Genomic DNA, 26,225 nt, shown 5'->3' on the forward strand with positions numbered 1-26,225 from the left:
ATTTCAGGCTCCATAACTGTGAAGAGAAGGTGGATGTTTACACTGTGTTGTGATCACTGCCTGACCTTCATTACAACAATGCAATAACAACCGGGGGTTTATAATCAGATCTGTCTCCTCTTAGCTTGTTGTCAGTGTTTACATGTTGTCAGGAAATGAATGCAGCAACATCCTGGGACTAGAGAGCAGAGGGAGAGGCTCCCTGTGTGGCCCCGGTGATTACAGAGAGGCTCCCAGTAGAGGAGGGTGATAGGTCGTCAGTGTTGAAGATCCATAATCCAAGCCTGGTCACTCATCAGTAGGGATACATGGTCTTTAAAATTTGTGCAGATGCATTATCGTGTTGGTGGAACTTTATTTTGCACAACTTTGATATCAGTTGTGATATCAGTAACACTCGTTTTAAAGCAGTCGTTTCCCAAACATTAGACGATTATTCAACAATAACTTGTCGTTTTAACACTTTGATTTTTGTATTGTACATTTGTTAGTTGTATCTTCTAAAATGTGAGGATTTTCTTTGCTTTTCTTTGTTTTATGTTGCCGAATATCTTCGAGGTTTGGACTGTTGGTCAGTCAGTACAAACAAAAAAGACATCACTTTGGGCTCTGGGAACTTTAAACAAGAATGTTTTGACTTTCTTCAGATTAAAAAAGCAAAAAATAATAAATAGATTAGTCGCAGCCCTGATTCCTAAACTTAAGAAGCTCTGTGTGAGTGTTGTGTTCTGCCTATCTTTCCTGGTCTTTCTGATTTCTCACCTGACAAAACAGACGTTGCTGAGCGGCCGGTGTTTTCTTGCAGGGTGTCATGGATCCAGAGCATTGTGGTCGTTGTTGCCAAAGAAAACATGGACCTGATGACGGACATCATCCAGCGCTTCCAGCACAGGAAGGTTCGAGTGGTGCCAGGTGGCTCGACTCGTCACCGGTCGATATGTAACGGAGTCCTGGCTCTGGGCGAGGGGGAGGAGGAGAGGCCGGCGGCGGACAGACCAAAGGTGGTCATCATCCACGATGCAGTGCGGCCTTTTGTAGAGGAGGACTTTCTGTACAAGATAGCCATGGCTGCCAAGGAACAGGGGGTCAGTATGATAAAAGCTATTTTAACTGAAACACCTGGGGATTTGGAGGGATAGGAACTTCGTCTTTTGCAAGCTGAAATGCCTCCAACATGTTACACCTGCTGCTTTTTCTCATCTACATCAAGGGTGTTTTTTTTAAATTAGTTTATATGAACTGTTTCCTCATTTATATTGGTTTAATGAAAACTTTGGTACCAAACACATGAGAGACGAAATGATTTATTAGTCGATCGTATTATCAGAATAGTTGCTGCTCTGATAAACAATTTTTCAATATTCTCTGGTTCCAGCTCCTCAAATGTGAGGATTTGCAGCAATGTTGTCTGATATGGGGCTGCAACTAACAATTATTTTCATTATGGATTACTTTTCTCGTAATTGATGAATTGGTCTATAAAGCATCCATAAATAGTGAAAAATGCCCATCCCAGTTTCCCGGAGTCCAAGTTCACGTCCTCAAATGTCTCATTTTGCCTGCCCGACAGTCTAATACCCAATAATATTACATTTACTACAATGTAAGTCAAGTAAAAGCAGTAAATCTTCACATTTAATAAGCTAGAACCATCAAGTGTTTGGCATTTTTGCTTTAAAGGGGACTCACAAGGTTAATTGACTTTCAAAATAGTTGACAATGATTTTTCTCCCGATCGACTAATCGATTAATCGACTTATCCTTGCAGCTCTAGTCTTATATAATGTTACACTGAATATCTTTGGTTTTTCACTGTTGGTCAGACAAAACAGGGCATTTGAAGACAAGACGTCACCTTGGACTCTGGGAAACTGGGATGTACATTTTTCACTTTTTTCAGATCTTTTATTGACCAAACAATTGATTAATCAAGAAAATAATTGGCAGATTAATAGCTAATGAAAATAATCAGTGTTAGCAGCCCTATATAAGACAAAATAATCTCAGTAAATCCTGGGAAAATGGGCATTTGTGACTATTTTTGGACTGGATTTTCGTTAGTTTCAGCCCTAAAACACATGCTCATTAGAAGCCCAGATTTCCCACTTGTCAAGTCGTGACTGTGATGTTAAACTATCAAAACTGGAAACCTTGCAGATATCTGGAGGATATAGAAATAACTTTTTGCAACAAAATAAATATATAATGTAAGAGATGATTCTGTTAAAAATCAGTGGAAAATGGCCTTTGCACACTGCAAGCATTCAATTTGTAGGCAAATGGTCATTCTGCCATGAGGAAACGTTCAAAGCTCAGTAAATGTCGCAACTTGGAAATGATCATAATTAAAGTTATCTGCAAAGCTCCAAATTATAAATATGACTTGAAGATGTGTAACCTTTTCCAGTAGCACATAAAGGCAGGATGTGTCTATTTCCAAGAGAACAGCAGTTCAGAGACAGATCATAATCCCTCTACAAATAGAGAAAACAACCCCAAAATGCCAGTAGTTCCTCATGCTTGGAAAGCGTAATACAGCTAATTAGATCTGGACTGTAGCTCATACTTCATTTCTTCATGTGATTTTAGCTGAAAACCAGAGAAAGTCCATTACAGCGTGGAATTTAAACAAATCCATCATGGTTAGCTGCAGTTACAGCAGCTGGAATCAAACCTTTCACCTGGTGGGATGACAGGCTACCAAAAGTGACACGTGACGTTTGTTTGTGCGCCCTGCATTTCATTTTTCACCGTGCAGTGTGAACACAAACAAACCAAACACTAAAATGCAACAAAGTCAAGTTTGACTTTTGACTTTGTTGGATTCAGACCAAAGAAGACAAACAGTTCTTGTGATCACACCTTGAACTTGCCCCTTTGCAAACAAGGCCTTTCCATCTTTTCATAAACTGTTTGTCAGACTGACACATCCGTCGCTCCTGGTGGTAGCATTTATTTCATCAGCGATAGATGGAAAACATTTGAGCCAAAGTCACGGCCGCTGTGACGAACACACTTGCAGATTAGTCTCATAATTGGCTCTCATGGCTGAAACTCAGCAGCTGAGAGAAGACTTTGTTGAATGCAGGTCACACAGGTTGTGAAAAAAGCAAGCGCTCCCTGACATTTATTGTGTGTGTGCTTTGCGATGAACTTTCACAGCAGGCGGTCTGGTCTGCATTATCTTGCCGGTATCCACGCTCATGTCAGAAAGCCTGTCTCCACTAAAAAGCTGCAGATTAATTTTGATTTTAACAGCATGTGTAACATGCGGAACACATGTTTGCTTTCCTTTCATTTGCAAGACATTTCTCTCGCACACACTCGCCGCCTGTCTACTCCTGGAAACTGCCTTCAATCATGCTATATCGAGATGAAATATTATCTCAGAAATGTTGATTATTTTGAATTTCCAAGGGAGCAAATACAAGCAGTGCGGGCTCCAGCTGTGCTGGTTAAGATGGATTTATTGTTACTTTGCAATATGGCTGACTCAAAGTATGATCAGGGAAATATTCTCTCTTTGAAATGTGCAGTTATGGCTGAACAGCAGCATCAACTCAAAGTCCACTTATTAGCTTTTTCCAGCTTTCAACAGCTTGATTATGTTGCTTGATGTTGTGATAAAAGTTCTAAATCGTGATTTAAGCCAAAAACACTGCACATTTTACGTCTTATGTCAACATTTTGATCATTTTCATCAACAGTGGACATCCAAAGTGAAAAGAAGTGTCAGCATTAGGCATGTAGTGGTTTTGGTGTCGGCCAATGGACAAGTACAGATGTTTGCTGTAACAACAAACAGCGACTCTGTATGTGACAGGCTGATTTCAGAACTTACCAGGAGCTCCAGTTTCTCTGATTTGCCTCCAAATGTTTTCCTTTCTGTTCCTCTCTCTGTACTGTACATTTTTGTAGTCATGCAGTTTATGATCACCACAAACTTTTGGTCAAATTGATGCGTTTTCAAATGGATTCGATCGACCACATTTCATGCCGCCCAGTGTGGATCTATGTCTGTTCACCTCGATTTGTGTCTATCCTTTGAATCCTTTGAATGTGTTCCACCTCTAAATGTCACTAAAACACAACTGAACAGCAGCATTCACCACATTCGCTTTAGAAATTAGGGTTTGTGCCCAGTTAAGGTGTTTGGAAAATATTAGTCCTTGTTCAGGCATTTGATTTTTGTCTTACTGAGGATTTTCCTGTCTAGCCATTTTTGTTCTTCTGTGTATTTTTACATACGAATCTGCTTGTAAAACAAGCTCATTTATGTTTTTATGTAATAGATTCTGTTTTTTACATTTTTCACTAAACTGTGTCACAAAAACTATTAGAAGTAACTAAGACAGGGGAAATTTGAAAACACACAATATGCCAAAGGAGTAATAGAGAAGGAATTTTCTACTTTCATAGTTTGTTTACTGTCAAACTTTATTAAAAATATTGTGAGGACATCAAACTGTATGTATTGTTAATCAACTATGAGCTGACTGTATCATTACAGCCAAAATATCAATATTTTTTAAAGAATGCTAAAATCATGGTACATGATTTCACAAGATTATTTCACGTTTTGCTTCTTTTTGAGAGCAGCTTTGAGACTAATTTTACCCTTTACAGAGCTTGTCTAAGGGTTTAATTTCTCTCTTAAAACTTAAACTCTATTATTGTGTTCAAAACAAATAATAAAAACTGAACCTTCTTTTTTCTTTTCCACCCAGGCAGCCGGAGCCATCCGACCGCTTGTTTCCACGGTGATAGCCACCACATCAGAGGGCTACCTGGATCATTCTCTGGAGCGAGCCAAGTACAGAGCGAGCGAGATGCCTCAGGGATTCACATATGATGTCATCTATCAAGCCTATCAGAGGGTAGAGTGTGTTCTTTAATTTACCTTTAACACACAAGCGGGCGTTCCTATGTTGTTAATGTGTGTACGAGGGTGATAATGACTGTCCCTGGAGTGTGGTATGGCTTTGAAACAACAATCAGTGTGTACATGATATAATGTTGCGCTTCGATGGTGGGGCATTTAATATGTCGAAAGTTTTGCAGCTAAAGTCCCAACTCCATAGTTACAAATTACAAAAAATGTTGACATAGCAGCAAGTGATGTTTTGTGAGTTCTGTTAATCACTGGGCAAGGAAGCGTTGAGCCATGCAAGGTTACGCTCACTGTGAACATAGCCAGAATCAATCAGAGAGTAAGAAGTCAGTGGCTGCAGGGAGAGCTACGTCAGTGTAATTGAAAAGTAACACAAAGTTTTAAAAGTTGCACAACTCTTGTGTCATCTCTTTGTGACAACCTGGTAATTAGAGTAGTCTCTTTGTCCTGTTTCCTCAAATGTAATTAATGACACAGTGAAGCACATTGTAAAATGCAATCTGCTTGCAGGTTCACATGTGGGTTTAAAAAATCCTGGCTGTTTTGATTTAGGCGTGATCTCTGTTTACCTCTCTCATCCCAGGTAACTCAAATAAGCCTTTGCCCCTTAGTTAGCTAGTAAATTATGGCTCGAAAGTTAAACATTCACAGATATTTAAAATAAGAACATTTAAAATAAAAGTGACAGAAACACATTGGAAGAGTGTTGTACTGTAAAATTGTCGCTGGCCATCAGATCATTCTGTGCAACTCAAGAGGTTAAGCAGCAATCCAGGATTTGTCCAGAGCACATGCAACCAAAAGTGTTATTTCTACAACAGCTACATTTTGGAAAACAGCTCATAATATCACAGGACGGACAAATCAAGTCCTGCAGGCCTGTGCCGCTTACTCCTGGTGTAGAATAATTGCACAAAAAAGTCTCTCAAACCTTATAAAAAGACAGTCAGGTGAGATTTATGCTCTCAAAATTACACCACTTAGATGACAAAGGACTTTATGATTCTCATACATCATAACAGGCCTTTACAGTCCTTCATTGTTCAGCTGATGTGCCAGAACCTGCAGGGTTTCACTCTTAAGGGCTTGTGGCGTGGGTGCTATCATTTTCACTTGGCCTCTGCTGCATCTGGGAAAGAAATGACACGTTAATATATTCTGCCACACTGCAGCAGATTAGTCTGTGGAACAAAAGTGAACAAAGGCTTAGTTGGAAAAATGGTGAAAGAGCACTGAAATTACATGCCACATTTAGGTGGATTCGGCTTAATAGTCTCAACAGTTGAGTGCGTTTTAATGTGTGTACCTGAAAAATGGAAAGAATTTATCCACTGACGTAAGCCATAAATGTGTTGATTCTTCTCTGAAAGCAGGGGCTTATTATCATTATTATTAACACTAGGCAGGCTAATCCAAGCCAACTTAATGTGAAACTTGAGTTGCAGAAGTTGACCTTATTTATTTTTAATGTCTGAAAAATAGTTTGCTACTTCAACCTTGACTCCATTAGATGGTTCTTCCGATAGCCACGTTTTTGAAGGACGCAGCGAACTTTGAGCTAAGAGCAAAAGTATGCCTCCAATTAGAGCCCCATTTGTCTGCAGTTATTTTTATTCCTGGCACATATGGATCTTTAGATTGGTTTGAGAGCCCTGCTGGCTTTGGCGATGGCCTTTTCAGAAAATGAGCTCACATTTATGCTGCAGTGTCAAGGCCAGTCAAGTTGCAAACATTAAGACGAACTGGGGAGGTCGCTGGAGGAAGAGAAGGTCGGGGTTGATTTAGAGTGTGTCCCCCCTCTCTCCTCCTGTTGTTCTCCTCCTCTTCAACCTTTCAAAAGATAGGGAAAGTGTCAGGTTAGGACTGTAGGACATGTTCATGAAAAATCTCTGAGAGCTGCACATTTGTAGCTTGACATCCATTGAGAGTAGAAGAACTTAGGGCTGAAAAGACAAAGGGGGAGACACTTTATCCAGTCCCTCATGACAGCTTTTGTACCGGGAGAAAATTCTGAAGGTTGAATTACCTCAAGACTGAGAGCGTTTCCTTCTGTAATTTCTCTCTTCAGTTCCAGGGTCCCTGGAATAAAAGACCCTTCTCTTCTTTATAGCTTGATAAAATATTACCAAGGTATAATATTAGGTAGCATGGATTTGTCTTTGCAGTCCTCCTCATCGCCTCAATCCAAACTTCCATGTGATCTACATGGCTACTGAGTTTTCCCAGCTGTGAGTCAAAGCACAAATAAAATGTTCATTGATACAATAAAGTATATGAACTAATCATAATTAAGATTAGTGCAGGAAGACAAATGTTTTTCAATACTACCCATACTAAAAGGATACTTAGTTCAATACATTAGTTTAAAGCTGCTCTGGTTAATATTTTTATATTAACAAAGGATCAAATGACTTTGTGCAAATCAAAAGGGGTCACAGAGAATTATCACTAGACTCTGTAGCTATGTACTGATGTTATTTTTTGCTTTTCTAAAGTGACATTCAGCTGATTATGATAGACCTGCCCCTCTTCCCTTTCCCCCATTTGCAGCCACAGTCACGCATGTTTTTGTGTAACAGGTAACACATTTATTTAATCTGTTTTTCAAAGTCGATAAAAGCATCAAATTTGCGTAGCATTTCCTTCCAATGAAATATACTAGAACCACATGTTTTTACCTGCTAATGAGCCTTGGAACTGTTACTTAAAAAAAACCGAGGAAAAATAAAGTACTGGAACAAACAATCTCTGTTAGTAAAGTAAAAGACCCTTTTGTTAGTTACTGCTTAAACATTTATCATAAAATGAGTTAAAGCGCTATACTGTACGTTTGAAAATTTGTTTCTGTTTTTTGGTCATTCAACACACATACATTTCTGTGGGTAACACTGTTATTAAAGTGTTTAGATTGAGAGTAGGATGTAAGAAGATTTCAGAAGAAGCAGGGGAACACTACAGGATCCTGAAATAGATCACCTACCCAGATGAGCAATTTTTGAAAGTAAACATGAAGCAACCGTACACCACCTTAACCACCAGGCTCTAAGATAAAGTTTTGTCATTTATCGCATGTGCAGAAACAACCATTTGTGTATTATCCACAGTTATACAAAAAAGCACTCACATCTTGGAGAACAATGTGGGAAAGTGTCTTATGACCTGATGACACCAAAGTTCTTAGAGATAAAAGATAAGAGTGTTACAGGGCCAACAATCCATCAGCCAAAGAAAACAGTATCCTCTGAAGTGTCTCCTGAAAAATGTAGTGACGGCAGCATCGTGTTATGAATCTGTTGCTCTAATCACGATACAGACAGTATATGAAAGGCTTCAGATATTTTGGTGAAATATGTGCAGAAAGTTCAAGTTAAAGAAGAATTTCATCTCTCAAGGAGACGACCATATGTTGCACAGAACCAAATTATCTTAGTGCCTGGACAAAAGAAGAGCCTTCTCGAACAAGTGGTATATCAGAGACTACATAGCAGGTCATATTGCAGTTTGACTGAGCCTGAACTCTTCTGAAAATAATGATGTGAGGCAATTCTTAAATGCAGGTGTATTAAGTAGATTGAGCATGCTTCAGTCTACTGATACAAATTGCTGATTTTGAAACAAAAAGTCTTAGTATAATATTTTTTTTAATTAGATATTTTGGCCACTTGGAGATGGGCCTTAGGATGGCAATGTTGGTTGGTCCACTGAAGGCTTTGGTGCAGAGCAAGATATCTTGACAACCATTGGCCAAATTGCCATGAAATTTGGTTTCGATATTCATGATCCCTAGAGGATGATTCCTTATGAATGTAGTGACCCCCTGACTTTTAATCTATCATTGTCTGGCCAGAATTCCCCCTTGGACAGCACTTTGGCCCATGACAATGTATCTGATGTATCTATCTTGATTCCGATTTATTTATTTTTTTTAATATTGATGATCCTAGGAGGATGAATTGTAAAGTTTTTAGTGACCCCTCTGACTTTTACGTCAATGCCTGAATCCAAAATTTTACACAACAAATTTCAAAACCCAAATTGCAGACTGATGTGAAATTTGCTGAGCATATTCATGGTCTCCAGAGGATGAACCCTTTCCATTATGGACTCTTATGGTTTTCCCTTGCAGGACCCTCAGACTAAAATCTCAAATTTGCACACAATATATCTCATAATCGGCTTGCCATGAAATGTTAGCAGCACATTCAAGTTCCCAAGGATACTTCATTACTTGAAAGAAGTAGGAATTTTAACCATGCTAGTTGTATGGCTCTAGGGATTGAAATGTCAGTCTGTCTGGTTGGTCGGTCTGCCCACCACTTCCAGACTGAATATCTCAACAACTACTGATGGATTGTCATGACATTTTTTACAGACATTCATGGTCCGCAGAGGATAAATCCTACTGACTTTGACGATCCACCGACTTTTCCTCTAGAGCCACCATGTGTTTGACATGTGTGGTTTTGAGTGAAATGTCTCGACAACTGTTGGATGGATTGCCATGAACTTTGGTACAGACATTCATGGTCTCCTCAGGATGAATTGTAATAACTTTTTTGATCCCCTAACTTTTTCTCTAGTAGCATTTTTAGGTCATAATTGCATTACATTTCCCAACAGTCGCACCTGTACTGATTAGTGCTAATTAGCAAATTTTAGAATGGTAATACACTAAACTAAGTTGATGAACGTGATAAATATTATACCTTCTAAAGATCAGCATGTTAGCATTGTCATTCTGAGCGTGTTAGCATGCTGATGTTAGCATTTAGCTCAAAGCACTGCTGTTCCCAAGTATAGCCTCACAGAGCCGCTAGAATGGCTGTAGACTATTAGTCTTGTTTATATTTAGTTCAATTTGACCGTACACCATTTTTAAATGAAGTTTATGTGATGGACTGTAAAATGACAGTAAAATCTAGGAAATTTCCAAGTATGTGTACAATTTTGACATCTATTCTTAAATACACAGTGTATTGCAGATTATCACTACATAAATCCGTCAGTAACAGGGCATCCAGTTGGTTGCAGCAACTGGTGCAGTTCCAGCACTGCAGTGGAACAACAGACTGTACCACAGTTCCACTGAGTGTGATGGAAATAGATTGTTGTCAACAATTGTCCACAGCCGCCCTTCTCTGTTTTGTCCCCTCTGCAGTGCAGTGAGTCAGACTTTGAGTTTGGCACAGAGTGTCTCCATCTGGCTCTGCAGTACTGTGGCACCAATGCCAAGCTCATCCAGGGTCCGCCAACACTGTGGAAGGTGAGCTCGCCAGGGGCCTGGTTTGGGATGTGGATTGTGGATTCAGTGACATTTTGGCAAACACAGCTGTATGCCCGCTGCTGATTTATCATATGGGCAGAAACAAAGCTCATGAACTGATGGCGCTGGCAAAAGAGGAAGCACTAATATATTGAATGTGACATCCAGGATTAGCATGTAGAAATTAGTTTAAATGTAAATGTTCTGTACTTAACCCTCTATCAGATCATGTAACTTCTTGCCTTAAACTGTTTGTTCACCCAAATTACAGAAATACATTTTTCTAGTTAGACTTATTGTTATCTAGCCATGAAGATAGTTTTGGTTTTATGTGATGAGGTTTCAAGATTTCTGTCTCCACACCAATATAATGGATGTGGACAGAATTTTGTTTGTGGTGCTCGAAGCACTGTGAATATTTAAATGACATTTAAAGAGCAACTTGTCTTTCCAAAACAATGCCCCTGTTATGCTGGATAATTCAGAGCGGTTGGTTCCCAACCTTTTGCTTGTGATAAAAACAGTGGCATGACCCCATGCCACAGGTTCTATGTCTATGAGTTTTGAGCAGCTCAACTGAATAATTTTCCCTTCCGACCAATAGTTCCAGCATCTATGTAGCCACGGGAACTAAATCACAAACTAACTCTCCCCTTTGTGCACTCCTGTATGAGTTTGCTGCTTCTGAGGAACCGTGATTAGCCAAATTAGTCCATTAATGGATTAAAAAACCACGGCTGTGTTTCAGACGCAATTGACACAAACATGCCACGTGATTGAGGAACCCAAATGAAATTCCATCCAGCTTAAGTGTAGCTGGATGGAGTAGTGGGTTATTTTTCAGAGGCAGGTATCTCAAAATCTTGGCACATAAAACCAAAATTATCTGCATGACCAGACACCTCTATAGATAAAAATGTATTCTTTTCTAATTTGGGTGAACTGATTCTTTAAACCCAAGTTATTTTGTCCTCCAGGTAACCTACAAACGGGATTTAGCTGCTGCAGAGTCCATTATCAAAGGTGAGTTACCTTCTTTATCCACTACATAATTTCCTGTATGTACTGTGTACAGTGGACTTTTTCTTCTTCTTCCCTTATTATATACACATGAAGTATCCATGTAGACATGGATAGATGAAAGGGTGAAGGCAGTAGGTCTTCTCAGACAGGTTAAATGGTCAGAAATGAACGATGTGAGAGTTTTTGTGTCTTTTTGTGTGGCACTTTAGAGTTACAGTTGAATAGCCCCTCACTCTACTCTGGAGAAATTCTTTGTAGCATTGTTTAGCTTAGTTGGAACAGGGAGGCTGTAAGCAGTCTGTGAATCCTACAAAGAGCAAGTCAGGACAAGGGAGATTATCACAATCAGAGAAATGGAAATAAACACAGCCATTTCACCCCGACCAGCACCTGGACCAGCAATTACCTGTTTGATATGACATAAGGTGCACAGTGATTATTCCCAGAGCCTCTGATGTGAATGAATTCATTGTGTGTTTTTTAGAGAAGACGTGGAAGAACGTTCTCACATCTGTCATTATGAGAAACTGTCGAGTGTTTCAGTTGGTGTGTTTGTGTTTCTGTGTGCTCACACATACTTGCATACGCACCACTGTGTGTGTTTGTGTTTGCAGGCCTACACGTAGCTGTGTGTATCCTGGTTAGAAGTGTGCGTTTGTGTGAACACTTGAACTGTTTTCTCAATAGATGGCTTTAAGTGAGGCAGTCGTATTAGAGGTCCTCAGTATTTTGCAGCAGTGGCTGTTACGAGTTGATGTTGTTTCACAACGTACAAGTTGGCCATCTTAACTTAATGTTATAGAAATGGTTAACTTATGTTCTGTTTCTGACCTTGAACTTTTCGCCATAGAATTTCGCCATAGAGTTGCTAAGTGGGAGAAGCTATTTCTGGCGCCCCTGGTTCCATAAATAAAAGTCCCATTCATTTGTCCCAGAGACAATGTTACGTGACAGTTGGAGAACTTCTATGGCTTGGATCGGCATTGATCTCTCCCGGTTAAATCGTCTGTACAAAAGATTAACAACTGTGTTAGAAAATATCTGGTTCATTCATAAAAAGTCGAAGGTACAAGACCGTGGACTTTGAGGTATATTTTACCTACGACTCCCAAGGTGCATTTCAGCAAGAAACATCCAGTCACCAAGCTTTAAATTCACTTCAAAGGTACTGACAATACAATCTGCAACTTAAATCAATTTGCTTCAGATTCTGGGTCAATCTTGGATTGTTCCCAAATTCAACAACGAAGCAGTCTGAATCCACTATCGCCCTGATTCATGCCTCTAACTGGCTTCTTCTCCATGTCAATGGCTGCTGAGGCTCATGGGTTTTGTAGCATTTAGAGCCATCTATCATGCCAAAATCAGAGACAATTTCCTCTGAAATAAAGTTGAAATAATTCAAACTTATGGTCAGCATAAACCTATAACAACCTTAAATTATCTAGGAGGAGTTTTTGTGTTGAGGAACATTGAGGATAATAAAAGGAAAATCTTGAAATGGGAATTTACAGTGGGGAGAAATACTTCTGGAACCAATGGCTCTTCCTACTTCACAACTCTATAGCTTTTGTTTACAAGTTAAGTCCATAGAGACAACTGGTCTGTTCGTCGCATCGCTGTGCGAGTCAGACCACCACTGGCTTCTAATTTGTTCTCCATTGAGGTGAATGATTAATCCAAACAGGTTTAGGTGAACTGACTCAAAGCAGGCTAATGTTGTGCACCATCCCTCTTTGATATGTTTTGATACTTATTGTATGTTTTAAATATGAGAAGCTTCTAGGAGACGACACTGGTGGGTAAAATGTATTCAGTTAATTATTTGTGTATAGCTTCTCCAATGGACCTCTACTGATGGCACCAGACTAACTGCTAGAAGAATTGTAATGCCAAGTTTAACCAGTTTATATCATGCAAATGAATGCTCTCACTGTTGATAGGGCAATTATCACAGGAGTTTTCAACCAGTTACATATCTTTCTCTTTCAGAAACTCTATCGCGATCGGCGTGTGTTATCACAGATGGATCCGCACAAGCTGGGACACTGGCTGATGCAATCCAGAAGGCTGTTGGAGCTCTCAACATGGTAAGAGTGTGATAGTCACAGCTGATTAAAATGTTGGTTATATTGATGATAGCATTGCAGAAGATCCCCATGAGTTTACCATTTTTATTTTCCTCTATCTTCTCGTCCATGTGAGTTCCACTTGGGTGGCCCGGTGGTGAGACTTGCCATCTGCGGTCAGACCTCTAATGGAGCTTGTCTGGGACATCCACACTCTGCAACTTTCCTCCTCCTCATTTTCTCCCTCCATCCCTGACCTCCACCTCTCACTCCCCTGCATGCAGGAGAGCAGATGGCAGTCATATTTCCTGTACCGTGGGAGTTTGCTTGATTAATTGACTGTTTAGTGATGAGTTCTTACCCCCTCCTCCTCATTCTCCTACCACCTCTGCTCAGTCAGACTTGACAAGCTCCCAGTTTCCACCATAGTTCATATCCCTCCCTTTCACTCTTAATCTTTTTTTGGGCACATCAAATGTTGCAAACATCCTCAATTTAATTAGTATAATTGTTCCTAATAGACAATGGAAAACAGTATCCATATGCAAAACAGTAAAGATTGACAGTCTGAGATATTCAGTCAGACAGCACAGACCACATAGAGGTTCCACATGTGAAATGCTCTCCTTTACCTCAACAACTGTTGGGTTTCCCTTGAGCAAGCCACGTAACCACTAACTCAAGCAACCTTTCATCTTTCTTTTAAAAAGAAGGAAGAAGAATGGATGTCACAAAAATAAGCTTTGTGACTACAAGTGGACATGTGACTACAAGTTTTGGGTCTGTCAGAAAAAATAACTTTTGTGCAAAACTGTGTTTAGAACAAGAAAGTGATGATCACCAGCTACAGACAAGTTATGATGGTCGCAATGCAAAATTAGTCTATGTATAAGTTGAAAAATTGGCTTTGAGACAAACAAATTAACTTTCTGAAAGGTGTGTGGCTGCAAGAGGGTGTGTTGTGCCACCTGAGCTCATTCAGCTAAGGGGCTTGGACATACTATTATGGATGCCTGTTCAGTCTTATTTAAATGAGGTGAGGTGAGGATTGTCTGGATACTGAACATGCGGTTCAATGGCGGAGAAATGGATTAAGCTGCAAGAGTGGTATGAGAAGCTTCTATCGACATTTTGATGCGTTTCTCTCTGGACGTTTTTTTTTTTCCAAGGGTGTAATTTTCACCAGGGACATGGAGACATGTTCCCCTCACTTTTCAAAATCCTACCCACCCCCCACCCCCTTTTACACTTTGAGCTTGTTTCTCTAAAATTTTATTTTTACTGTTTAGCTGCTAAAATTCAGATGAGAGAAGAGAGGAGTTGATAAAAATATTGATACACGTATCCAAGTCACCTTCAATTATATTGTCAGCTCACAGTAATTAAGCCCTACAAGCAGCAGCAAGTTATTTGTGGACTTTCTTTGCCCTGGGTTCGCCTATCAGGCAACTTATTGTACAGGTTACCCTATTTTATTGCTGGAGGTTGTTGGGTCCATATATGTAGCCTAAGATGAAGGCACTACTCAGGGCTGGAAAAAAACACTACAACCTCATGTGCATGTTTTTCAGGCAAAACAAAAAGCTGTTTTTTATTTATATTTAATATTATCCTAGAAATGTGATAGAATTGAGCATCAGTCCAAGATAACGTAGTGCTCCTGGTGATAAAGATGGAAATGCAAAGTAGTCATTAAGTATCAGTTTGAGATTAATATAAATGTATAAAAATGCAAGATATTTTTATTTTCTGGTTACAGAACCTCTGACTTAATTCTAAAACCAAACTTACGCCCTTGACTGAAAGGGGTTCATGTTGTTTTTCCCACTCCTGTATGTTAAGTATATGGGGGGAAAAAATACAATATAATAACGATATAGGGGTGTACCATTAAGACTGAGTCCTTACCGCAGTGGCCTGGGTTCCATTCCAACCCGGGGCCCTATGTCATTCAAATCATCATCCAGGCTGAGAAATCACCCACATATGGCTTCATGTAAAGAAACGTGTTTCCTGGATCATCCTGATGTGTATATATATATTCCCTGGGTGTAGCTGTTGACAGTGGAAGGGGGCGGCAGAGCATTATGCATTATGTGTTTCAATGTTCCACCGTGATCCAAACAGTCCATCCTCCTTTAAACTCAGTCCAAGTCCTTCATCAGCCAGTGTCAAACGGGCGGATCTTGCTGTCCAGTGCTGGACCGGGCCCCAGAGACGGATTGGGGTCGGTGTCGGCCTCTTTGGATCAGCTGATTGGAGCCATTCCCGTCTGTGCTCAGGTGGCCAGTGGGGCTGTGTTTTTCCGGTGCGCGTGTTTGGAACCAGATACATCCTTTTCAGGGAGTTTGGTAGGGAGTAAGAATGGAGGGGGAGATGAAAGGTAAGCGGAAGATGAAGAATTACCATTGTCCCAGTGCCATCACGTGAATCTAATACAGGGATAAGCAAGGTTGGTTTGCCCAAGCTCAGCTGAAAACTGACAGTATAGTGTGTGTGTGTGTGTGTATGTGTGTGTGTGCAGGTGGAGGATTTGGCAGCATTTGTAAGTAAGAGGAAGACAGTCACAGTAAAGAATGTGATTAAGGGATTCCCTCAGCAGGATGTTATCTGACAGATATTTTTGATGCAGTTTAAATCCAGGCTTATAGAGAAAGAGGAAAAGTTGTCACTTGATATAATATTTATAGAAAAATGAAGTTAACTCCTGAAAATACCACATTCCAGGAGAAAGCAGTTTTTTTCTTTGAGAGCTTTTTGGTTGTTTGTTTTTTTTACATTTATTTAGCCAGGAAAGTGTCACCGAGAGCAATGCTGTCTTTTGCACCCTGTTCGCAGCCATAACAACTTTATAAATGATAATATGTCAGTCTTGAGTTACAGCATATTTAAACTGCCCCTACGTAACCAAAAATACCCAAATATTACAGCTATAAGTATTATTTTTTAATGTTTAAACACTGCATTGTTTTGAATTCGACCCATCCTCACTACTACTACTTAACGACTAAAATTTGGTCTCGTCCTGAATACGTTTAAAATTCATTGCAGCAGGTAGCTCATTGCTGTGCTGAGCTCTGACACTTTGTTTTCCTTGTGTCCTCAGAGTGGTTTGGTCTTCAAGCCTCTGTGGCTTGTTGGCTCTCCAGGCCATGCCTAAATTTAAATAAACATTCCTACTCTGGGATTTCATGCCCAACCTGGTTTAGATCAGGTCAAATTTTTTAAACCCTGCAAATCTACATTTCGGACTGAAATGATTTTCCTCCTGAAGCCATGGGCAGTTATCTTTCAAGACCAATTAACTCTCCGACATATGTTTCCCATATCCATTTCACATTTCCAATTGCTTTCTGTTATTTTAATGGGTAGAACAACTGTATCTCAATGCCAGACTCTGGATGTTTATTTCTGTGTTTATTTCCTGCGTGTGTGAAATTGTAGTACCAGGCTGTAATTAGAGGAACAACAACAAAGATGAATGTAAAACGGACATGGTGGACACGGCGTGCTATCCGATTGCCTCATGTCACTCGTAAGCCAATGCCGAAACTGAATGGAAAGTTCAGGACTTAAATGCCCTGGGTCTTTGAGCAAAAAAGCTTTTACGATTTTTGGCTTCATGTCGGCCTTTGACTCAATTTGTAGCGTAATGAAATTTAAGTTGGCTTGTGTCTGATCGCTGTCCCCGGCTTTTGCATATGACAGAATTTTCCTGCCAGTTCAGAAGTATAAAGGAGCCCAGAAACAGTTTCTTTTTTTATCTCTTCCATTTGTTCTAATAAGCTTCTGATTACAGTTGATGGAAATAAGCCACTCAGTTAATGTACTCCCTGAGTGTATGTAATGTATAGATTTTTTTTTTTATCCCTTTTCTCTAATCATGAAATCATTCATGGCAGGAAAACAGGTGGGTGTACTCTCACACTAAATGATTGAAGATGTGGCTGAAACAAAAACCAGAAGTCTCTTGACCTTTGAGCACTGAACTCAATCAGTCACTCGACATCAGATGCATTAGGACCCTGGTATTGCAGCACTTGCTCAAAACATCCCTCTGGATCTTGTAACAAGCAGAACTGAATATTTAACATCAGTGTATCTCCATGTTACAGGAGCTGGATGTCATCCCAGATCTGATGGGAGAAAACGCCAGGTATCTATTAAAAGAGTGGAACTTCATCCAGGTTTCTGTAAGTTTCCATTTTAAGCACAACTTTTCTGAGAAATGAAAACATGTCCGTGTAAATATTCATGATCTGTTCTGGCTGCAGGAGTGTCTAGAATTTCTAAAAGCTTCTAGCATACTTCTTATCCTGCAGGTCATCATAGAGAAAAACTTATTTGCTTGAAGCAAATAAGTTCTTATCTAGTTTTAGATTTCCTTGGTCTCCAGGTCAATCGTTCTTGCCTGTCTGAAGTGGAGGCCATACTGACGGATTTGGAGGCAGCAAATCGGGCTCTTCTCCACCCGCTGATCGTCATTTGGGTGAGTTCACACACGGATACTGCAGCTATGGATTTACAATAAAGACTAAGACTGTACAGGCATGCTAACGGCTCTGTGAGTACTTTGAGCTAAATATCAGCGTGCTAACATGCTCACAATGACAATGCTAACATGCTGATGTAATGCAAGTATAATGTTTACTATATTAACAATCTTAGTTTAGCACGTTAGCATGCTTACATTTGCTAATTAGCACTAAACACAAAGTAGAGCTGAGGCTGACGGGAATGTCATTAGTGTTGTATTGCTGGAGGTATGAGGTATTGGACAAATGAAAAATTTGGCTTGATGATGGAAGAAAAGTTAAGGGATCACCAAAGTGATTACAATTCATCCTGAGGGAAACATGAATATCTGTACCAAATGTCCCTCCTGTTTCCATTCCATGCTGTGAGTTGGCTGTTCTTGTTGTTGTCTGAAGGACAGATTTGTAAACCAGTGAAGAAGAATGAATGCATAGATGTTGGGAGTTACAGGAGCTATCCCATATCAACTGCACAGCAACTCTGGCATGCAAAGTTACAGGGAGAAAACTAATTTCTTGAATTTGTAAAAGCCGATCTTAACTTTTTAACATGGACCAGTGCCAAAATAAAGCTTCATAATGAAGCCAACAGAACTTGGAAAGCCTTGCTCTCGATTCTGTGATTTTTTACCAAAACAAACCAAAACAAAAAAACAGACATATCCAATTTAATAAGTGCAAATGTCACACAGCATTACTCCACTAAACCACTGCCTTGATTTGTGTGAGGTACGCTGGCCTTTCAATAAAGCTGCAAGTCCACACACAGCAGGTTTCATTAGTACAGGATCGACTTGTCTCTGTCACGCCAGAACAAAAGCATCTGTGTAAATCTTACGCTCAGTACTTTTTATTCCTCACTTGTTCCTCTATGAATTTTTCATAGAAGTTTATGACTGTTTTGCTTCAGTATAATCACCAATATATACAACACAGCAGGGATTCATTAGTACGCGGTAGTATGAGCAATTACTACCATGAACAGACAAAGAAAAGAGGTGTACCTGGTCCTGCCCACAGTGCTTGATTAGCAGCCGATCTCTGGTAAGCGTGTTTGGAAAAGAGGAGGTATGACCACCCTTAATTTTATGCACTGAAAGACCCTCAAACTTAAAGAGTAAGTACACACTGAAATTCTGCTAGGGCCGTTCCTCCTAGCATATATATTTTCAATTCAACTCCAAAAATAATTCGGTATTAGTTACCCTGATGACGTGGTATAATGTCAATAATGATGTCATTATATTCTCCGTGTAAAAGAGCAGGTAAACCAACGTTCTGCTTTTTATATTTGGCACAGCAGGTGCTATCACTATTGGGAGGGTCAATCATCACGGTAGAGGAGGGGCCAGAGAATTTAGCCTTAACTTTCAACTCTTAGAAGACACACATAAGCTAGTTTTGAGCAGAACAAGTGGTTTTAACACACAATGTGTGTATATCCCCTGTATTAACATAAAACACCAACAATCTGTGTGATTATGTGCACAGCGCATAAAACATTGTTCAATGTGGAGTTCCTCTTTAAGGCTGAATGTGCATGAAATATGTAACTATAAGGGGTAAAACAATTCAAGTGCTAAATCTTGCTAATAGTACTTTAAGCTGCCATTACATTAACAGTTAAGATTAAATGGACTGAAATTCAGACACAAAAACAGGTTTAGAAATTTACAATAAAAGATATGGAAAATATATCTGTTTTAAAATGGGAAGAGCTGTACAGTGTTTAAAACGAAGAAGATGGAACATGCAAAATATTGACTAAAGTTTCATAGATTTAATGGCTTTTTGAGGATGTCTGTCTACAAGTGATTGGGTTTGACATTTATTTAACAACAAAACAAAATATTTTTGGCACTGATGCCTTGCCTTTTTTATCCAGCACAAATTCAGCAATAATTTAGTGCTACTACTACTGCCAAGGTCTTGTACACCACTAAGTCTTATAGATAGGTGTGTCGGATAAAAAACTCTTAATGTGGGAAAGAGGGGGGGGAAAAAGCACCAGCTTCATCATTTTCTTTTAAGGTCTGCAGCAATATCTGGTAAAACATATAGATTCCAATAATTTTACATTAGTTTATAATAGTGTATATTTATATTTTATAAATTTTGAAGATATAAATAAAATTTCTGAGAGGTAATAGCTTATAATAATAATAATAGTTTCTATTTCTAAGCTTTTTTAAGTTAAGAATCTGCACTTATTAGAGGTGTTGCCTTCTTTTCTCTACACATAATGAGTGATTATACTTAATAAAACTATAAGAATAAGCCGTTATTAACTTTCAAGGGTTAAATTCTTTTTTACTATCAATTATCTTTGTGCAAACATGTCAGGGAAGCCTCCTAAAGGTTTATCAGACCTTGTGTCTCCTTGAAAATCTACTGAAAAGTCAGTAAGTGTATAAAGAGCTACTGTAGGTCTGTGTGTTCTGGAGGTTGACTCCGGCAGATTTAAGCATGCCTCAGTATCATTTCCCACACTTTGAATGAACTTTTCGTTGCACGTTCGTGAATACAGACATCTGGCACAGAACAGATTCAGTTTCTTTGAGGTACATGTACTACACAGTGAGCCAAACTTGTTCTTTTTTTCCGCTTGTAAAAACGTCACCTGTAGTCCACCTCAGGTCACTTGATGAGCTCTGTAGCTCTTTGGAAACCCTACACCTCCCCGGAGAGCGCTGCAGCTCGGCCTCGCTCACTGTTCGCCCGGCTTCAAACACCAACGTCCACCACTAACAGAGTAACGCTGACCTGGGAGCTCACAGAGAGAAAAACCTAAAACTAACTGATCAAATCTGCTCAAACATTTGCAAAAAAGTCCTGTTTACCTCTTTTAATTTGGAAAATTTACCTCTTCAACTAACACGCAGAGCAAGTGCCAAAACAAGTCCAGATAATATGAAAAAAAAATAAACCTGATTCACTGCAGATGTCACGCAACATTACCTCACTGAAGCTCCTGCTCTTATTTGTGTGAGTTGTACAACGTTTTCAATAAAAATTGGAACACACACACACATATATATATATAAACACACAGTCTGAAGCTGGGTTTAGTGGGATCAACCCCCTGCCACACCAGAACAAAACCAGGTTCCCACAACTCCCACTTCAAACATGTTTCTATTCTTCTCTATTCCATTCCCTTATGTTCTACTCTATTCCATTTTGTTCTTTTATATTTCTATTATATTATCCACTTCAGTCTGTTCTATTCTACTTTACTCTGTTCTATTTTGTTTTGTTCTGTTATGTTATATTCTGCTCCACTCTATTCTACTCATTTCTATTCTGTTTTGTTCAGTTCAGTTCTACTCTACTGCACTCTATTCTGTTCTGTTCTACTCCACTCTACTCAGTTCTATTCTTCAATTCAATTCAAAGCCTTTATTGGCATGAAAGTTTTGAAAAACAATTTTGCCAAAGCATCTAAGTACAAATTGACTTTTGACTATTCTATTCTGTTCTACTCTACTGCACTCTATTCTGTTGTTCCATTTTGTTTTGTTCTGTTCTAGTCTATTTATTCTACTTCATTGTACTCTATTCTATTCTACTCTATTCCTTTTTACTCTATTCGTTTCTGTTCTATTCTGTTCTGTTCTACTCAACTATATTAATTCCTGTACACCAATTTAAGTTAAAACAAACCACAAGAAATAATTATTTGATTAATCTATTACTCAATCAACATAAAATTAATCAACAACCATTTTGATTGAATTGGAATTGTGATAATCAGTCATTTATCAAAAATGCTAAAAAGTTGCTGTTTCCAGATTCTCAAATATGAGGTTTTGCTGCTTCTCTTTGTAAATTGAGCACTATTGGGTCTTGGACTGTTGGTTGACCAACATTTTATAGACTAAAAAATATGAATTAGTTGCAGCCCTACAAATTTCTACATTACATGACGTAGATTATATATCAGACAAGACTGTAAGACTATATTAAAAGCTACTGTGTCCATAAAGTGTAAGCCAAAGTGCATTTTAAAGAAGGAAAACAATCCAGTACTTAAACAGATCACTTTTATTTTCCCCTCCCGTCTAACCTGATTTCATGGCCACGTTAAAATCTGTGTGAACTCAGTAAGTTGTGACTACGAGAAACGTGAAGCAGCCTCTGAGTTTCACGGTTGTAAGTGATGAGGCTTAGTTCAGCACCAAAGTTTTTTTTCTTCCCTTTTTTTTTCAGGGGGCTGTTAGATTGCACACATTCCTCGTTATTTATCACAAGTTTGATCACATGGTAGTGATCAGTGGAGGGATAATTGAGTTTGAAGAGTAGGTGGTTGCCTCGAGGGCAGAAAAGCAGACCGGTCGATGAAGATCACTGTTTCATACTGTGAAAACGAGGTGCCATGGCCTTGAGCAAAGTATTCAAAGAGAGAACCCCATGTTGTTGATATTACCACCTCATGTCTTATGTTGTTAGGTATCATAAATCTGTGATTGATGTCCAGTGGTTATTTTTTTATTATATAATCGCCACAGAAAATGGCAGGTTAAAATCATGTTGGGACACCTCAAACATATTTCCAGTTACAGTTTAACCACCGGCCATTGCATGAGGTGTATCAAACTAATCAATCAAATGTATCAAACAACAATACATTTCATACTACAATACCATTTAATTCACTGGTGAAACAGTTAAACTAACAAATAAACTAAATTAATGAAAGAAACTAAATGAATGACATTTTAAACACAGCCACCCTTTACTTTCATTGGTAACTGGTCATTGTATAAGTGCAATAGTGAACTTAGTCAGAGAAACTTTCTTTGCCTCCACCTTGTTCATTGCTTTCTTTTTTAGGGTACCCATTTTCCTGCTTGGCCTTCTTCTAAGTTAGTGAGTTCCAAGAATAACATAAAATGGTTAACAACATTGCTTTTATTCAGTTTGTAGGCATCACCTGCTAGCTACCTATAGCAGCAACCTCTTTGTAAAAATCTGTGTGTGCATGATAGCAGCCACACCTCTAATCAAAGAGCAGAACATGTCTTGTGGATGCATTTCATTCTGGTCTTTTGAGGCTACTGATGGAGGAAAGTTTATCTTTTGTCTTCTACGGTGGATTTCTGGTGAGGCTGTAAAAAAGCCATCACTCTTCCATTATGAAGAATTGACACCACAAATTGACTGCTGATGTTTTAGATCACTCAAAACATTTTCTGTTATGATGCGCTGTAGTGGTTGCTGTATAAATATCTTGACGTGATGTCTTGTAAATTGCCAAAAATACACTGTGTAAAGTACTGTACCTCCCCAGAAGCTATTTTTAATAGTTTTTCAGAATATATCTCTCCTTTAACCTTTCCAATCGACCTGCCCAGTGGCCAAAGGTAGACATTAGTGGTTTTAGTGGGCAGTTCTAACATGTTAACGTGTGTAACTCAATGAATTTGAAGTGCAAATGAAATGAGCTTAACCTTGTTGGCTTTAAGAAGGTTACCACAACAAAAGAATGACACATTTTTTGATTATTTAATTAATTCCTTGTGCATTTGTGTTAGATTGTATTTTGGATATTGTCTACACAAATGTCACTGTGGCATTAGTGTTTCAGTAGACTCATATGAACTAATGGCCTGGAGGTTTAACACCGGCTAATGTGCTGAATAATCAGTCTTTAAATTGAACCTGATGACAGCGAACATCTGATTGATATTCAAGTATAAGTGTAATAATTGCACGTTTTGAGCAGATGTCTTGCCACATTTGAAACGATTCTCCTGACGATTGCGTCTCACTGCACGGTTTTTAAAGAGATATGACAAAATAATTGCGGTGAATAAATCTTGAGTTAAGTTTCTGTCAGTAGGACGGTTATGGAAATCGGCTAAGCTTTGGATATTCTTAAGGATGACACAGTAATGTGAACCAATGTGTCTGGATTACGCTTACCTAATTGGAGAAAATAAACCCCATAGGCCCTAAAGATTTACAACTGAATTACAGACTCATTATATCCTCAGACAGGACTGTGTATCAACCAACCTCTGTTTATTCTCAGCACAGCAGAGCTCATCTCCTCTGAACACAAACTTAAATAAACAGGCCTGTTGAGTTGCAACATGTTTAAACAAGCGCTTGCTGTAATTGCTCCAGAAAAGAGATCCTCTCTATTGGCAAGCGTTTTCTGATTGTGCGCAGTGGCCTTGTTTTGATAGGTGCATTTGAGTGGTTCAGATGAGCTGTCCATCAGCGGGAGAATGGTAGAGCCAGCAGCTTTCATGAACCTGGCCTCAGCAGCCAAGCTCCGAAATATTCTCCTCTACGGCATCAAGCTTCATCAGTCAAAGGTAAGTCTTAGTCCCCATCTTTTTCATTTTTTTCTTTTATTTCTTCCTGTGCTGTATATGCATATTACAAGAGAGGCCAAAAAAAACAGAATGGAAAAGGTCTTTTAAGTGTCTTGTTCCAATCTCTTGTCATGCTTTTTATGCTTCAGGCAAGGTTGCTGTCTTTTATCACACATCTTTATGTGTGAGTGTGTGCGCAGACTTGGACGGGTGTGTCTTTTTTTATGTGCGAGTGGGAATAAATGTGTGCCCGTTAGTGTGATTGAGAGGGCAGGATGTCAACTTTTCACCTTCCGCCATATGTGTTGTGTAGTATTGTTTCAACTGAATGCCAGAGGGATGAAAAGGATGCAGAGGTGCTTTAGGTCTAAAGCAGCTCAACCACCGCACATGTAGACCAAACCTCCACGGTTGAGCTGTCTGTCAGGGGAATCCGCTGCAAGGCCTGCCAAGTGTGCACTGGAGTCATCAGGGTGGATGCGGTTGACCTGAAATCCATAACTGACTGCTCAGTAATTACAGGATTATGTAAGGTGGAATTATTCATCCAGCACAGTGAGAAATGTCAGGATTTATGCTACCAAAGCCGTCAAGTCGAATCACAAGATTTGGGCCTGATGTGCAGGGCAAACCTTATTGAATGCTGAATATTCATGCCGTTGTTGGCCTTAAATATGACATCCATCGTGATTTGTGTTCATGACTGACTGCAGCAGGGTGATAAATGAGGTTTCTTGGCAGCCGCATCACTTCACAAATCAATTGTAAAAGCCTCTGTAACTCAGGCGAGGGGATGTTTGAGCAGGTTGGGTTTATTTACTCCTGAAGAAGAAAACGTGAATGAGCTGAAGGAAGAGGCCCGGTCTTCAGTGGTCAGTGATTCGGCATCATGCGTCGAGCCTTGACGTCACAGTGCCGCTTAATAAAAACAAGATGTTTTCTTGATAGTGAGACATGCAATACGCTGCTGGTCCACATATGAGTTTGATTCGGCTATCGGATGTTGGACATCATGATTTTCCTCTGAATTATGGAGACTAAGGCTGTTAATTAGTCATCCTGCTTCAACTCCTCTAAGAGAAAACAGAGAAAAGGGGAAGGGAGTGGATGGAGATAATGCGTGTTTCACCATGATAAAATGCTTATCGTTATGAGATAGTGGAACAGCAGAATACAGCCTTGTATAAATCACTGTTAGCTTTTTGTTATAATGAGGATAATTCTTCCCAGATGGCCTTATTCATACTTGTCGAGATGGCTGCCAACACTTCCTCTGTCAGCTGTACAGTATATATGAATATTGCTCACAAATTCTAAGTTTGTTTTATATCTTTGGCTTTAATAAAAAGATCTGACAGCAGGCAATAATGCACACATAGTGAACATTTTCAGGCAATCAGTCTGATTGGTGAAAGATGCATTAAATCTGTGCAGAGGGCTTTTTGTGCTTAAAAATGCAGTTTTTCTTGTTTTGTGTTTGTTGCTTTAATTAAAACATGAAAAACTGCCATATGAAAAGCATAAACATCTGAAATGGCACTGTGATTATGTGAGTGATGATATAACTGAGCACCAGGCAAAACTCAGGATCCTTTGCCATGAAATTCAGCATTTTCAACATTCAGAGGATGATTTTCAGCTTGGTCGTAAGAAGGCTGGCATGTTGTGTTTTCCCCATGACAAAACAGCCTGGATTACATTTTCTTTTCCCTGCAAAGCAAGGTCAAGTTGTCCTGTTTGGAAGTCTCAAATATCAAAAATAACGAAATATCTTCGTACGGGAAACTGCTGCTGTCCACATTTTTAAACATATGTTCTTCCTGTGACTTTTGACAGTTAATGCGCTTATGTGTGTGTAGCGGCTTCAGCACCACTGAGAATTAAATGAAAAAAGCCGTAACTCAATCTGTGACTGAGTTTAAAAAGCAGCTCCATGGTCCACATCAATACAATGTTGTGGTTTATGACTTTTGGAGAGAGTTTATCATGTTGTCAAACATTGACTAAGCTAGGGCTGCCCCCTAAAAATCTGTGATTCTTGTCATCCGTCAAGAAGACCCAGAGTCAACTCGCAGTCGACTTCTTTTTAGCTGCATCATTGTGCACAGAGGAGCAACAGCA

General features: G+C 39.3%; 1 protein-coding gene across 4 annotated transcripts in view; it reads left to right on the forward strand.

The window, feature by feature from the left end:
- Positions 1-26,225, forward strand: part of crppa (CDP-L-ribitol pyrophosphorylase A) — a 47,813-nt gene that overhangs the window by 2,243 nt on the left and 19,345 nt on the right. For 2 of the 4 annotated variants that reach the window (XM_044209593.1, XM_044209592.1), the window contains exons 2-9: positions 806-1,085; positions 4,728-4,877; positions 10,050-10,154; positions 11,132-11,177; positions 13,170-13,267; positions 17,362-17,439; positions 17,643-17,735; positions 23,973-24,104. In XM_044209593.1, the coding sequence (XP_044065528.1) occupies positions 806-1,085; positions 4,728-4,877; positions 10,050-10,154; positions 11,132-11,177; positions 13,170-13,267; positions 17,362-17,439; positions 17,643-17,735; positions 23,973-24,104 (982 nt within the window). Of the gene's footprint in view, positions 1-805; positions 1,086-4,727; positions 4,878-10,049; positions 10,155-11,131; positions 11,178-13,169; positions 13,268-17,361; positions 17,440-17,642; positions 17,736-23,955; positions 24,105-26,225 lie in introns of all 4 variants that reach the window. The other 2 variants (XR_006379335.1, XM_044209594.1) reach the window with 2 other exon arrangements.

The sequence above is a fragment of the Siniperca chuatsi genome, linkage group LG9, assembly GCF_020085105.1.
Source record: "Siniperca chuatsi isolate FFG_IHB_CAS linkage group LG9, ASM2008510v1, whole genome shotgun sequence".
Classification (NCBI taxonomy): domain Eukaryota; kingdom Metazoa; phylum Chordata; class Actinopteri; order Centrarchiformes; family Sinipercidae; genus Siniperca; species Siniperca chuatsi.